The sequence below is a fragment of the Pteronotus mesoamericanus genome, unplaced genomic scaffold (assembly GCF_021234165.1).
Source record: "Pteronotus mesoamericanus isolate MK-2021 breed Mesoamerican mustached bat unplaced genomic scaffold, CSHL_Meso_final contig_27, whole genome shotgun sequence".
Classification (NCBI taxonomy): domain Eukaryota; kingdom Metazoa; phylum Chordata; class Mammalia; order Chiroptera; family Mormoopidae; genus Pteronotus; species Pteronotus mesoamericanus.
This window is the reverse complement of record NW_026555115.1, coordinates 22,318,978-22,335,764: the sequence shown is the minus strand read 5'-3', so window position 1 is coordinate 22,335,764 and position 16,787 is coordinate 22,318,978. Positions and strand designations below refer to the sequence as shown.

Sequence of the window (16,787 nt, the reverse complement as noted above, 5' to 3'; positions counted from 1 at the left end):
GACAAAGTGGTCATGTTCTGATGAACTTGTTTCCTTGTGCAAACAAGGAGAAAACATTATTTTAACCAGATACTCAACATTTTATTCAAAGTTACTTTTAGATGCTGCATTTACATGATAAAAAGAGCTAGAACATTATGCTCAAATGCATGCATTGATAAAGAAAACCCAGAACAGTTAACAGAAAAAAATCTAGGTAACTAGTATCTTCACTAACTCTACTTGGTTTATAAAGGCAGTGTATACCAAAACACATCAAGGACAACTAAAAGGGGATCAAAATATAAGGGAAGAAAGATCTAAGTGGCTTAAACTCCGTGCTCTCTCCCACCCCCCACCCCCCAAGGCTCCTGACTTTGTGTTTGTGTTGCGGGAGACCTTGGGCCCTTTTATTCCACCCACAATTGAGTAAACACCACCACTAGTGGTGAGGCTAAATGGAAAGACAGCAAGCTGTTTTTAAGATGCCACAAATACTTTATTTCAGCCATGGGAACCGGCAGTTACCTGAAAGAAATGTAAGACTCTTGGCTTTTCCTTTATTCTTTTTGCTTTGTCTTCATAATCTTCCATTAGTTGGGGAACTGGGTGTGTACTGCTCTGACTGGAAGGTGCTGACAGGTCCAGGTATCCTGGGAGCAGCATTGGGGAAGAGGGTGGGGGGCGCTCAATGATGTCCATGCAGATGATGCTGAGCAGTGCATTTCACTAGCTTGAGGATTTGGAACCTTCCTCTAAGTGTGGTAGGCTGGAGTTGGGGAGAGGGCGTTAGGACACTGGCCTTAAATACAACTCTATTTGTTCCATTGTTTTATTATGCAAAATCTAGACCTTCTACATTGTTTTTGTTTTGCTTTGGACAGAACCGTCCATGTAGTCATAATATAGTTTTTGATTTTAAATGTGTCTGAAAAACACAGTGGAGTCGTTACTCCCCCAAATCATACAACTATCTAGCTTGCGACAGTGGTCTCCATTACGTGAAATACCCGGAATGTTTGTGGAAAATGAAGACACCCAGGCCTCACTCTGCACCCTACTGAATGAGAGCCTGTACATTAACAAATGCTCCAGGACATTCGATTGAACAATCAAGTTTAGACACCAGTAGACTCTTGGTCTTGGAAACAGATAAAGAAAATAGCATGTCTGTGCCTTCAAAAGAGCTAAATATCCTTCTGTGAGATCCTTCTGGTATGTGAAAAAAACTTACCCCCTAGAAAGAACTGCCCGTTTAGGCTTCAGTGTTGGGTTCTTGGTAATGACAGGACTAAGTTTTATTTGCAAAAATGATGTTGTCAAAACAAGTCAATGGAAATGGATATAACCTCCCCTAAAATGGAGAAATGAAGCAAAACATCCCTGTTAGGAGACATGGAAACAGTCCCTTTAGGCAGATGGCTGGCAGCAGCAATCACGTTGCCCTGTTCCATTTGGCCAGGCCGGTGCCCAGCGTGCTGGCAGCCCTTACACAGCAGGTAACTGGTGCTGGTGCTGCGGCGGCGGCGGCTGCTGTTTGGGTGGGGCAAGTTCCAGGAGAGCCTGGACCGTCACTGCAACCTGGCTCAAACCTTTCTCTTCTAAAATGTGGAGAGGCAAACATAATTGCTCCTGAAATGGGAGAACGTGACATAAAAACACAAGAGAAAATAGGATGAACATCACAGAACTGAAAAGAAAAAATAAGCATCTCTTCTTCCCCACATAATGATAACCAAGTGAGATATGAAAAGTCAGTACCTGGGAAACTGACCTCTGTTAATACGAGTTACATAAAGATGGTATCTCACACTATCACTTTATTAACATAACCAAAAGTACATACAGATCATTTTGAAAACTGGAAAATGGACAAGTTATATACACTTACACATACAACAGAAGATAAATAATACTACGGAGTGAAAGCAACATTCTTCATCCCTAATAAATGAAAGAGCAATGCAGATCAATATGGTGAAAATAGAAAAAGTTACACATTATTTCCAGATAGATTGCTCAAGCCTGAAAAGATGTAACATGGTAGGAGAAAGCACTTTGGAAATTACATACCCTAGGAATACAAGATTGTTTCATGCCATCCCAACACTGCACTAGACAGGTTGGCCTGCTTTGTGCATTATACTCTCTTGACCGTGAAAAGCAGAGCTGTCCTACTCAGAGCTCCCATACCGGTCAGGGATCATGGGAGGAAACTGAAGTGTTTCCTTGAGATTTAGATCTATTTGAGAAACTTTCCTCTACTTTGGATAATTCATGGAAGGCCCAGTTCGAATTAGTTAAAAATCTGAATTATAAAATTAAAAAAAAAATTGTATTTGAAAAAGTAAAGTATTTCATATCCTGCTGGTATGTAATGAATAAATTATACTGGAGAATTATGATGTGAGCTTACTCAGGAATAACTTAATTACCATGTATTTAAAAACCATTTACATGTTTGCTTAAGGAAGTTAAATATTCTATCTTGTTTGTCTCATTAATTTGTTTGGTTAATCCTTTTTGTAAGAGAAAAAGACGTGTTAAGAGTGACACCTATCACTGGTTTTTCTTTTAAGAAGAAATATTCAGAAAGAAAACAGATTGCTCTCACAAAGGACAAAGTGGGATTGTGGTTTCATTTAAAAAACAACACTGTACATGTTAAATAAGATAAGTGGATTTTTCTCAACTTTTCATTGGCAGTTACTGTATTATTAGGAAGATGTACAAAGTCAGTTGCAATAAAAAAATATACCAAGTATTTATTGTGTGAGCAGTTATTGGTCCTTATGCTTCTGTCTTTTTTTTAAAAAAATACTTATTTGATAAAACAAGATAACTGCAATCTTTTGCTCTTACAAAACTATAACTATGTATAAATACTTTGAGTATAACTGCAAGTATGGGTTAACTACACTTAAAATGAACTTTCAGGGTGCTTTGCTCTTGGGAGAGACCTAGTTCTTGGCAACGCCTTTGCGGCCTGTGTGGCCCGTGACTGAGACACGTCCGCAGAGGCCATGCTTTCCAGGCGCACGGTTGCCTTCAGCTGCTTAGAGGGAACCTGTATGATGTGAAAAGAATGCACAATCACTCCCTCAGAACCACACATGAAACAATGTATTTTTTGAGGTTTTTTTTAAAGGAACAAAAGTCTACAAAACTGAATGATCTCTGACTCAGAAACATGTTAAAACAGCCCCATCAAATCTGAAAGGCAGTACTACTGTATAAAACTAAAGTTTTCAATACAGTTTTCAATGTTTTGGCATTAACAGTAAACAGTTTTTTAATGTGGTAAGTAACTGTCTCATTAAACATGGAAGAAAATGGAAGCAATCAGACCTTCAGGCTGACTTCTACAACAGCATGTTATATACTCCTTCATACTTGTGATCAGTTGTCTCATTTTGTTAAGAGAGTTTGGGAGATTCCTGAATGTTTAGAAACACTATGAGAACTAGAATCTGCAATTATAAAGTAGTCTCAAGCATTAAGGCTAGCAGCTAATATACTAATAAGCATTCCGAAAGCGACAATATTCACTGCTGCCTAATACTTTACCTACTACTACTGTTGATATACTCTCCTCAACACCTATAAAATACAAGTTCACCTATTAAGATGGTCCAACTGTATTGGAAGTTACATAAATTCCAATTTTAAATTCTCAGTAGGATTCTAGAAGTGAAGTTCAGTTAAAGATAAACGCATCGTAAATCTGGACAGGTGCCGATCCCTGCAGTCAGTTCCAGATCATTTGCTTGTTGTGTACTAAAACGTACACATTAGGCTCAGAAAACAATCTAGAGAACCTATCTGACCTCTGGACTGAAAATTCTGATCAATTTAAAAATTTAAAAATTGAATGACTGGTGCCTTCCAGATGCCAAAGAGCCAAAAGGGAGATTTCAGGGCCCAGTTCAATGCAAGGATTTAAGTGACCACATGCCCCCTAAACCAGAAAGGGTACAACTATTCCCCTTATGAGCAGCTGTTGAAAATGTTCAGCAACTTACAATTTCAGCACTTAAGTTGTGTTCAGGTATGGAAAAATGGCCAGATGGGAACTTTACTATGTAACTTGGAAATAAAGTTCTTAGTCATATTCTAAGAATGGGCTCAGGATTGTATTAGTAGAAACACTTCAGCACTTAACGAAAAACAAGACCACAGGCCAGGAGAATAGTCGAATGACCAGGGGAAAAATGCTTTTGCTCTTTTCTAGTCCTCATCAACGCTCACTAACTAATGTGGTCGCTGCTCACCTGGACATATGAGGAAAGGATTAGTCTACTTTATCGGTTCACTCTTTGATGGCCAGGAAAAAGCACCTGTGTGAATATTTCTGAACAAAGAAACAAACCTCCTTTACCAAACATAGGAATGAGGTGAAAAACCACTGGAATGCAATCTTGCTGCTAGAGGGGGAAGATCCAGTAATAAAGCATACAGAGAGTCAACATTAAAGTACAATAAAATGCCACAAAACCCAAAAGCTGCATAGACAGAGAGACAAAACTGGATTCTTCTGATTGTGCCCCAAGAGAAAGTAGTGTTTCAACAGTTCTCTTAACGCTGAGGTTTAGCTGAAGGATGTCAGAAGGGGAACAAAGATTGTCCTGTCCAAAGTGTGAGCAGGAAAGGAAAACAGAAAAACAAAGTCAGTGGATCAGAAATACAGATTTAAGCATAGAATTCAATTTGATCATCTCAATCATATTCAAAGAAACATATCTCATAACATTTTTTACTATAATGAATGAAAATAAAATGCTGAAAAACAAAATTACAAAGAAATCTCTTTGTGTGGAGCTTGATTTTACTATAAAATAGCTGAAAAAAAAACTAGCTGGTGACTAGTGTGAACATTCAGGCTGAAATGAATAGCGCTGGACACCGGCTGAGGGCTGGGCGAAGCCTGGGAGCGGTGCTGAGGTCTGCGGGGGCAGGACAGCCTCTTTCTCACCTTTCATTCATTTTTTTTCCTTTTCCTTTTATTAAAATTTAATTTCATTTTTTTTAAGTTAATTTATTTTTCCAAATACATTTGTCTCCACCTCCCCCCTCCCTCAATCTTTCCCCACTTTGGCTTTGTCCACGAGTCCTTGCTGTATGTTCCTTGACTTGCCCCTTCCCTTCCTTTTCCCCTGATCACTCCCCCTTCCTTCCCTCTTGTCTCTGTTGGTTTTCTTTTCCTTTCAGTGTTGCTGGTCTTATTTTCCTGGCATCTTTGTTTTGTTGGTTAGGTTCTGCTTATAGGTCAGATCATATGGTATTTGTCTTTCACCCCCTGGCTTATTTCGCTTAGCATAATGCTCTCGAGTTCCATCCATGCTGTCGCAAAGTGTAGTAGTTCTTTTTCTCTTTCTGCTGCGTAGTATTCCATTGTGTAAATGTACCATCATTTTCTGATCCACTCATCTACCGATGGGCATTTAGGCTACTTCCAACACTTGGCTATTGTAAATTGTGCTGCTATGAACATTCTTTCTTATTAATAAAAAAAGAATAAGTCAGAAAGCAAGGACAAGACCTGGGGGCGGGCTGAGAGGGAAGTTTTCAAAACCAGATAAATGGAAAAGGCTCAAAAGAGAAGGAAAGCCTAATAATCAGGGAAATTCACTAGTGGATGTAAGGTGTACGGGATGATTTGGTGTTCCTCTAAACATCAAGGCAAACCCATCTTAACCAAGTCTAGTTCATTAATATGTACAAAATGAATCTACAGCCATAAGGGGCTCTAGAGATCATCTAAACCCGTCAGCTCACAGATTAAGAAATTAAAGAAATATGTTATTGGGCTTAATAACAGGAAAATATTCACCACATAACATATAATAATTTTAGGACACAAGATACTGACCTCATGTAGAAATTTTTATCATCCACTAGTTTTTTTAATGTAACATATATTAATGAAAGCATGATAATAAAGAGAATACACATATGTCCAACCTCGTCAAAGGTTTTTAAGTTACCTTATTTTGTATTTCATTCATTATTTGCCTTGTAAACACTCTAAAAGTTATACTGAGAAGGGAAATTGCTTGCCTTTGTACACAGAATCTGATATTAATATTTACACTATTAAATTTTACATTATACATTTCAAAAGTGATCATTTTTACATCCCTGATTTTCTTTACAAGTCAGAATGAGTGGTGATGTTCAGGTAATTTAGAATATTCAGGAGCAGCGGAGAACAAAGGAAGAAGAGAAGGCACAGGTTTTCTCTTTCCTCCTGTAGCAAAGGGACCTGAGAATGCTAGTTTGAACCCATGAGTTTATGTATTTATTCATTTTCCTTCATTCTGTTCAAAGCAAGTGACTAATTTTTTTTTAGCAGAAGTAGCCGCAGAACAGGAACCCACCTACAGACAGTGGCAGTGGCGGTGGCAGTGGCGGTCTATAGAGACAAGTGTGGAAGGCAGAAGGAGCAGAAGAGGTGGCCTGTGTGGAATGTCTATTTCCCCTTTTTGGTGGGGAGGAGGAGGGGGAGGAAGGACGTGTCAAGAATCCCCACTGACCCGCCCAGTCTTTTAAAGTTATTGTTTTTTCTCCTGCCCTCCAATAGCACAGCTCTGACAGGAATACAGGCCAGCGGGCCCAGAATAAATACTGTTAACCACTTCTTGGCAAATGCTGAATTAAACGCATGCTTTAAGGAACTCTGTTTTTTGCTGACTGATGGTAGGTACATTCTGAAAGAGCTTCAGTGTATGGCCTCTAAATCTGGGACTGATGATGGTTCTGTAAAGCCTAGAGTACAGGCGCCATGACAGTAAACACTGGTAAACAGTACTTTTAACAGGTTTGACACAGGCTAATTCTGCTACACATCTTGCTGTTTGGGGCTGTTTTTAGCACTCTTCTGTGTATGCAGTGACTCTTTTTAATCACTCATACCTTTTTTCTAGTTGTCATTCCCTGCATAATATAATGGCCAGGTTAAGAACCGCTTCAGTAGATAGTAGGGAAGCACTGAATGTTAATGAGTACATATAAATATTGGAACCTGCTTGTTAATATGGAGAAAATGCATGCTATTTGTTTAGAAAATTTCTTAATGCTCTTTTACTGGTTATATGTTTAAAAATGGTTTATTCTAATAGAGACAATGAGCCTTTAGGAAACTATATGATATAAAAATGAGAAAAATTTTTTGAATTTATTCATAGACACAATAAAGGTTCTTGATAACTACCACTAAATGTAGATTTCAATTCTTTTATAATTCAGTTAAAAAAAATACCAAAAAGAAAAAGTGAAAAATAAGTAGTACAATCATGATCTATTTAGTAAAAGGAGAAAAAAAGCAACCTTGAGAATTCATACTAACGCAGATGCTCGATGGACTGAGCACTTTCTATTCCATTTTGCAGTATGTGAAAGAGCTGTGAGAGCTACTCATTGGACATGTGATGCTGTGACCTTGACTCATGGTTAGTTAAGAGACAGCAATGGCGAAGTGGATAAAGAGAGTGGCGTCGCTGTTGTGAAAGCTATTAGGATGGGGATTAATTTCAAGAGAAACAGTGGAGTTGCTGAGTCCAGGGCCAGTATGGGTTTCTGACAGCTAACTAAGAAGGAGACAGAAGACTCATGTTTTTCTTACTGAAGGTTGGACAAAATATGATGACAGGAACCGTAGCAGTTGTGATAAATGAAAAAAAGCATCCAATGTCACCAAGTTGTTTGTTTCTTTAAATTTGATTTAATTAAATATAATATTTCTTAAGAGTAGCAAAAGTACCATGCTTAGTTGGTTTGATATAAAAAGTATATCAAGTTCATGTTCCTTAATCACATTTATAATGTTGAATTTTTTTTGTACTATTAAAGGGCAATGAAGCTGTAACTGAAGAAGCTGGACGCAACAAATCTCAACAGCAGGACAAGAGCCTAGAAATAGCCTCTTGGGAGATAAATTCTAAAGTATTAGAGCTTGGTGGAAAAACTGGGGAAATCTGAGCAAAGTCTGTTACTTGGCTAACAGTATCATCCCAGTGTTTGTTAGTTTGGACAACATACTGTATTTATGGAGGTGTTAACAGTAGAGGAACCTGAATGAAGTGTACACAATAATTCTCTGTGATATACACTTTTAAGAGATTTTATTTATTTATTTTTAGAGACAGGGGAACGAGGGAGAGAGAAAGGGAGAGAAACTTCAAAGAGCCCCCTCCCGCACTCCCGCAACAGGGGACCAGGCCTGCAGTCCAGGCACGTGCCCTGACCCGGAATCGAACTGGCGACCCTTTCATTTGTGGGACAACACCCTTCCCTAAGCCACACCAGTCAGGGCCACTGTGATATTTTTGCAACATTTTTCTAAGTCTAAAATTATTTCAAAATAAACATGTAAAAAAAGTATTAAAGCAAGTGTTAAAAACCCTGAAACCAACTGAAGCATTCTCAATCTGAGATTCACTTATTTTGAAGCATAGACTCTATTGGATATAAAGATGTATTATTACAAGTCAAACAGCAAGTGGGAATGTTTGGGAAAATATCAGAATAACTATTTTTGATTACTTAGCATTAGTTATTACAATATATTTAAATTTATATGTGTATGGTTTCTTTGCCTAGTCCTTGCAAATAATGATAAAAACTGCTCCAAAGTATATTGATTAACTCTAGTAACACAAAATCATGTTGCATTTCTGCAATATTTTACCCAAGTCTATTTTTATCTGAAAATAATACCCAAGTCTATTTAGGCAACATAAAAAATGGTAAATTTATTACCTGAGGTACGCCGATTTTTCTGCAAGCTTCTAGGAAATTCTCCACATTTCGCCTGCATTTTGCCATTGTTAATTTAGGCTGCAAAGGAAGAAAAATGTGGTGTTATTAGCAAAGTTTTAAAACTTTTGCTACTTTAAAAATATTCTTTCTGATTGCTTTATAAACTCAATGTTCTATATCTCAGAATGGGCAAACTTACTCTTTTTCTGTTTTTTAAAAATTGAGTTTAGAGAGAGAGAAAGGGAAAAAGAGGAGGGGGAGAGAGAGAGAGAAATATTGATTTGTTGGTCTACTCATTCATGCATTCCTTGGTTGCTTCTCCTATGTTCCCTGACTGGAGAGCAAACCTGCAACCCTAGTGCACTAAGATGACACTCCAACCAACCGAGCCATCCGGCCAGGGCAGCAAACTTTCTCTTAAAGGATCAGATAATAAATAGTCTTGAGGGCCATATGATCTGTTGCAATTAATTGATTCTGCTAAAAGCCTGAAAGCAATATCGATAATATATAAACACGTAAGTACGACTGTGTTCTGATAAATCTTTATTTACAAAAATAGTTGCTGGCCTTTGGTTTACCTCTCTATATCTCCTGCCATTTGCACCAACACATTATATATGATCTATTCTGAAGAACTTTAAAATTCCTTGAATGTGTCATGATCTTTCTTATCTTTCAAATTTAGGAATACTATGTCAGAATTCCTACAATTTTACTTCTTCTGGGAAGGCTTTCCTGAATTCTCCAGGCAGAATTAAGTGGTCCATTTTTTTGTATTCCTAGAGCACACCTCTTACACACTTCTCTTATAACATCTATCACACTGCTATCAGTCATTGTTTATGTGCTTTTTTCCCCCTCTAGTAGAAGCAAAGGGAAGGCAGGGAATGCACTATTCAAATCTGTTTTGCACGATGCCTCCATTGTATTTAATAAGCCAATGTTTTTTAAGATTATAGACTTACCACAGCTGGTGAGGGAACATGAATACTTGGGACAGATCGAGGCCGCACGTGATTGGCCAAATGGCAAAGAACAACACCATCAGTTAGAGCTGCTCCAAGATCACAAGGCAGAGACACTTTCAACCGGTACTCAATATGCTGAAAGAACAGAACATGTAATATCGTAAGTGAAGACTGCCTGACATATAGGACATAATGGAGTTACAATGGAATATATTAAATTAGAAATCAAGATAAAATGCAAATAACGAGTTAACAGTCCCTAATTTATCATTTTATCTAAGTCCATATGTTAAGGAGAACAATTACATATGTGTGGCAATCATGCCACAGTGGTGCAAAACACAACAAAGAAATTTGTTTACGATTTTCTGTTAAAACACAAAACAAACCTAGATTCTCTTTCAATTCCGAAATAGAAAAAATACCCACTCTATATGATGTACAATATCTATATGAACACATACATATAAATTATTGTTACTCTTATAAGAATTCTATTCATGAGGCAAAAAAATATTTTTTAAATGAGTATTTTTCATATTTAGAAATAAAACTAATTTAAAGGTAATGTACACACTTTCCAGGATGGGTAGAGGGGGGTAAAGGGGGAAAAAATAGAGACAACTGTAATAGAATAAACATGATTTATAAATTTAAAAAACTATAAAATTAAAAAAATCTTTAAAAAAATAAAGAGACTGAATTAAAAAAACCCAAACTACTTTAAAGGCAATGTACACACTTTCCGTAGTTGATCTATCGATTCCAGTTCTTCTTCTCTCTGCCTTGAATTCTGTCTTGTTATCGGATCTGTAGGATCAGTAGTAGTTGCAGAAGATGAAAGAAGGGGTGAAGTATGACCTGAAAAACATTAATGTGTAAGACAGAAAGGCGATTTGCCAGTGTCAGAAAAATACTGATCCACCTGATCACACTTTCCTTGCAAGCATAGCACCTCCTATTCATGCTTTTTATAAAGTTTTAATTACGCTAATTTTCAAACATACAAAATCAGAGTGAGAATAGTATAAAAAAAACCCAACACATGTCTATGAATTTGGCTCAACCACTTTTGTTTGGTGACATTCACTTCATAATGTTTTTATTGAAAAATAACATACATATAGAAAATTACACACAAATCATAAGGGAGAAGCACAATAAATTATCCTCACAAAGCGGGCACGACCAGGTCAATAAATGCAACTTTACTGACATCTAGAAGCTCCTCTCAAGCTCCCTACCCATCAGTACATAAAGGTTACTTCTAACGCCACGGGTTCTAACTATGTACTTCCTGACTTCCAGTACCAGGTTAGTGTTGTCCATTTTTGACCTTTCTATAAATGAAACCATTTTATGTACATATGCTTTTGTGCCTGCCTTCTTTTGATCAACATTATGTTTATAAGATTTATCGATGTTGTGTATATTAATTTGTTCATTTTCATTGCTTATATGGTATCACATTCCATAAATATACCACATTTTTTTTTTATCCATTCTATCATTGATAGACGTTCAGTTTGGGGCTATTATGAATAATGTCACTATGGATATTTTTGTACATATCTTGTATATATGTGTACATATTTCAGAAAGCAAAATTGCTAGTCATAGCATATACAAATATTCAACATCAGTAGATAATGTAAATAGTTTTCCCTGCTAATTTACAATCCCATCAGCAGTATGTTCTCTGGGTTTGATTTTACATCTCACTACAAGTGCACCTATCAGTTACATTAAAAGGAATTTTGGACTTGAAATCTATATTTTTAATTCCAGGCAACTTCTTTTGGGACCAGGAAGAAATTTATCATATTAACTAAAAAAAAAGAGAGAGAGACTAAGTGGATATTTAAAAATTACTGATTCATTTCTTTAAGAACATAGAAAACAGCTTTTATTAACAGAAAAATCTGAAACAGAGTTCATTACAGAGAAGATGAACATTCTCTAAAGCCCTGAAAGATTATTTTATTTGTTCAAATACTAAAACCTGCTTTTAGGTGGTACAAAGAAACTTTCTAATGAAAACAAATTCAAACAAGAGTCTCCTGCGTCAGTGAGATTACAGATAAATGCAGAGTTTAAAGCTTTTGCCGAGCGGACATCTCAGGGTAGCAGTGTGAACGCAGTAACAGTGTCACTGTATAAAGCCTCCATCCCCCGACCCCCCGCTTTGAGTCACTGCCTCCCACCTTTATTATTTGTTTCGGCTCTGACAGCTGATCGGAAAAGGAAGCTTTCAGGGCGCTGGGTCTGGTTTCTCTGGAGAGCAGCAGGAAAAGAATATGCAGGGAAATGATGACCTAAATTGGCACAGAAAGAAAGGAAAATCATTAAATATGTAACAGACACATGTCAGTCACAAAGTTCACTAAATGGAAAATAAAAAATAAAATTAAACATGGCAATGATATAAAAAGATAATTTTGTTAATACAAAATCTGGTACAGAAAGTAACCCTGATAGCAGGAAGACTTCTTGTATTTTTAACTGCCATGTTATTTTTGGAGTATCAGCAAAGGCAGGATGAATGTCATTACATTGAATATAATCTCTTGCAAACAAACCTATAGCACTGCGAGCTCATGCTCATTTGTTCATATCGAACTGCTGAATAGTTGAACAACCAGCTGAATTAAAAGGCTGAAAACGTAAAGAAAGTTCCCAATTTTGTGTCTTATTTCTCATCGCAGAAAAGGAAAGCATAGTTTTCTAAGAGGAAATTTGTCAGCTGGGTGGGTACTTGAAATATTGTGGGCAGGGACTACTTTGTAAATATATCATTGTCTAACCACTATGCAGTACACCTGAAACTAATACAAAATAATGCTCCATATAAACTGTAACTGAAAAAAAAAGTACTACTTTATCAGGAAAATCCTGGTAAAGAATTATAATCCTGATGCAATAAGTTGCACCTTTGTGTTGATTACCTGTTTCTGTTGTAGGTGAACTTGATACAGCATTAGATCGGTCATCATTCTGTGGAGAAACAGAAATATATAAATAATTACTATTCGAGAAGATATACTCTCCACATTTATGACAACTTTGGGATTATAAAAGAAAAAACCACGCAACTCTCCTTCAAAATTAAATCTAGAAATGACGATTTAGCCTAATGTATTAATTCTGTATGTCTGTTTAATGGCCAAATTTTTAATTTAATTCTGTAGAATGTAAGGTTTATGTATTGCATTCTCTAAAGAGAGTCTTATTATATACAGGCCTTTCCTGCGATTGTGAAAAAAGATCATCCTAAGGCAGAAAACTTTACTGGGAAAGGTACAGGAAAGGATAAAATTTTATTTTAAAATGTTTTTTTCTGGTATAGTTTCTAAAGTATTCCCCCGCCATCCTCTGGAGAATAAAATTTAATGTATTAAGAAAGAGTGATGAAGGTTTCTTCATTTTATTTAGGAAATAAAGTGTTTAAATATTACAGAGAGCTGTATTCCCAGATTAGTATTTGAGTCCATGATGTTTTTAATTCATTGAACAAAGGAACTGTAAAAAAGAGGAAGAGCTAGGCCAACTGGTATAAAGTTTACCTTAAAAAAAGAAAATGCAGTTAAGGTAATTTAAAAAGAAGTACCAGTTGGTTGGATTAAAGATGTTGCCGACTTGGTAGGGGAACAGAATCAAGAAAAGCTAGAATAACATCAATTTTTCAGGTCTTAAATCTAATTATACTCAATAATTTAAATATAACTTTATTATAACTAAGACACATTCTTGAACTAACAGAATGACTTTAACACACACACACACACACACACACAAACACAACCACCCACCCACTCCCGTTTTTTCTCTTTTTTGGTTTCAATATTGGCAGAAATCTTTTATATCTATCTGGAGATCAGTCTGATAAAATTACTGACAGGGAATTTTAACTGCTCAAACAAACAAAAAAGAAACAAACAAAGCAAGCCATACTATTAAGTAAATTCTGGGATTGATCTGAAAGACAATTTTGTGGTAAATATTCCTTGATCTGATACTCTTAGGTTGAGAATTAAGACTTAAAAAGCAAGCTGCATTCTTGAGTGAAGCAATGTATTATTTATTCATTAGTTAAAAAGACATGTCCATCAAGTCTCCAGATGGAAATAAACTAAATTTAGAATATTGAGATGAAATGGAAATTTAAATAAATTTAAAATAGCAAGAGGAACTAGTTAAAGAACTGAAGAGGCAAATGAAGCAAAAGCTAGATATCTTTATAAGAAAGACTATCCTTCTTTTCAAAGAATATGAGGTAGGAAGGAGAAGGCTAGTTAGCTAAATAAAGATCTATTCCAGGACCAATGGCACAAACAGAAAAAAAAAGTGGAGATTATTCCAGATATAGAAGATTTTTTAAAAAATTTAAAAAGACATTATTAGTAGGAGTTAGGCTGAGGAATAAAGCAAAAAAAATTAATAAACAACTCTTAGATGAGAGAAGGGCTGAAAAAAATTCCACTGAATGGCAGAAAATGTTCTCCACTTCCAAAAACACCAAACCACAAAACAGTTGGTTGTAATCAAAAGTAAAGCTAGACTTCCGGTCAAGATGGCAGCACAGGTAAATACAGATTGCCATCTTGCACAACCACATCAAAATTACAACGAAAATACAGAACCATCACTCAACAGTCAGAAATTAAGTTGAATGGAGTTCTGACAATTGCAGAATTGAAGAAACCCCATCCATCCAGACTGGTAGGAGTGAAGATGAGGATAGGCTGGTCTCACACTACGTGTGGTGAACAAAACTTTGGGAGGGATATCATGGAAGCAAAGAGTCCCAGCCCCACACCAGGACCCCCACCAGCCCAGGATCTCAGTGCCAGGAAGGTAAGTCCCCACAAATTCTGGCTGCAAAGAACAGCAAGGATTGAGTCAGTGGAAGAAACTTCTGGAGTCCTAAGCATCCCCCTTTAAAAAATCCACATGTGAACTTACTCAAGACTCACTCCCTCTGAGCTCCAGCATCAGGGTAGCAGCTTGGAAGGTACCAGTGGCACACAGGGAGAAACGCAAGTATCTGGCATCAAGGCAGGAGCTGGGGGACAGCTTTCTCCCACCTTTTGTCCCTTTTCTGAGCCCTCCCCCACAACAGAGCCACAGTTGGCAGGTATGTGCCATATTAGAGACTCTGTCAACCTGGCTAACACTGTTTGTCCTGTCCTGATGATACCCTGAGACTCCATCCCACCCAACCTAAGGGCCCACCCAGCTGTCAACAGACACTTTTCCATATGACTAGCTGGCCTTGGCTCATGCTTCACAACTTCCTCAATCCTTTCAAACAAACAACAGCTGGCCTCAGTGAGCTTCCAGTCACCTTTACTCTAAGTGTCCCCAAGCCGGGTACTAGCAGCAGCCAGACTAGATTCACAGCTTGGCTTTGCCTGGGAATCTCCAAGCCCAGCACAAGTAGCAGCCATCCCAGATTGCTTTATAACCCAGGCAGTGGCCCCAGGCAAAACACAGGTAGGGGCTGACCTTGGCCTCCACTGCTCGGGAAACCCCAGAGCCTGCAAAACCAGTGGATATCAGATTGCCACCACTGTGCCCCTGCACAGCTGATCATCCATGGAGGGTGAAGGTTGGTGATCAGTGGTCATAGCCAGTTCTTGCAGCTGACTGGCCTGGGTAAATCCTTTCCATTGACCTGTCAACAGCAATCAAGGCTCAACTACAAGAGGAGGGAGTACTCAGCCACATGAGGGGCGTACATTGAGTACCCAGCTTGGGTAAAAGGGGAGGCTGTGCCACTGGACCCTACAGGACATCTACTACATTAGACCATGCCACCAGACAGGGAGAGAAAACAGCTACACCTAATACATAGAAACAAACACAGGGAGGCTGCCAAAAAGGAGACACAGAAGCATGGCCCAAATGAAAGAACAGATCAGAACTCCAGAAAAAGAACTAAACAAAATGGACATAAGCAACCTCTCAGATGCACAGTTCAAAACACTGGCTCTAAGGATGCTCAAGGAACTTAGTGAGAACCTCAAAAGCAAAAAAAAGATTCCATCAGAAACAAAGGATACATTAATTGAAATAAAGAACAATTTACAGGGAAACAACAATAGACTGGATGAAGCCACGTATCAATTCAATGATTTGGAACCTAAGGAAGAAAAAAACATACAATCAGAAGAAGAAGAAAAAGAAAAGAAAAAAAAGGAGGACAGACTAAGGAGCCACTGGGATATCTTTAAATGTGCCAACAGCTGAATCATAGGAATGCCAGAAGGAGAAGAGGAAGAGCAACACATTGGAAATCTATCTGGAAAACTAATGAAAGAGAACTCCCTGTATTTGGTGAAGGAAATAGACATGCAAGTCCTGGAAGCACAGACAGTCCCAAACTTGATGGATGCAAAGAAGCCCACTCCAAGACACATCATGATTTAAATGCTAAAGGTTAAAGATAAAGAGAGAATCTTAAAAGCAGCAAGAGAAAAGAAGTTAGTTACCCACAAAGGAGTTACCAGAAGACTGTCAGCTCATTTCTCAAAAGAAACTTTGCAGGATAGAAGGGATTGGCAAGAAATATTCAGTCATGAAAAGCGGGGACCTACGGTCAAGATTGCTCTACCCAGCAAAGATATCATTTATAATCAAAGGGCAGATAAAGTGCTTCCCAGGAAAGAAAAACTAAAGGAGTTAGTCATCACCAAACCATTATTGCATGAAATGTTAAGGGGACTTATTTAAGAAAAAGAAGGCCAAAAATATGATCAATAATTGGCCATAAATATGTATCTATCAACAACTGAGTCTACAAAACAAACTAAGCAAACAAAAAGAACAGAGACAGAACCGTGGATATGGAGTGTTTTAATGGCTGTCAGATGGGAACGGGGTGTGGGGGAATATGTGAAGAGTGAGAGAATTAAGAAGTACAAAAAGGATCCTGACTGGTGTGGCTCAGCAGATTGAGTGCGAGCCTGAGAAACAAAAGGTTGCTGTTTTGGTTCCCAGTCAGGGCACATTTCTGGTTTGTGGGCCAGGTCCCCGGTGGGGAGCAGCCAGAGACAACCACACATTGATGTTTCTCTCCCT

The 16,787-nt window shown here is 37.6% G+C and overlaps 1 protein-coding gene across 7 annotated transcripts in view; it reads right to left on the bottom strand.

The window, feature by feature from the left end:
• Positions 1-419: 419 nt before the first annotated feature.
• The window catches only part of LRCH3 (leucine rich repeats and calponin homology domain containing 3), a 123,125-nt gene continuing 106,757 nt past the window's right edge, over positions 420-16,787 (bottom strand). For 4 of the 7 annotated variants that reach the window (XM_054575166.1, XM_054575164.1, XM_054575167.1 and 1 more), the window contains 6 exons: positions 12,653-12,701; positions 11,912-12,022; positions 10,450-10,568; positions 9,705-9,842; positions 8,737-8,814; positions 1,530-4,604 (listed from right to left, as the gene is read on the bottom strand). In XM_054575166.1, the coding sequence (XP_054431141.1) occupies positions 4,404-4,604; positions 8,737-8,814; positions 9,705-9,842; positions 10,450-10,568; positions 11,912-12,022; positions 12,653-12,701 (696 nt within the window). In that variant the 3' untranslated portion in view covers positions 1,530-4,403. Of the gene's footprint in view, positions 4,605-8,736; positions 8,815-9,704; positions 9,843-10,449; positions 10,569-11,911; positions 12,023-12,652; positions 12,702-16,787 lie in introns of all 7 variants that reach the window. The other 3 variants (XM_054575165.1, XM_054575169.1, XM_054575163.1) reach the window with 2 other exon arrangements.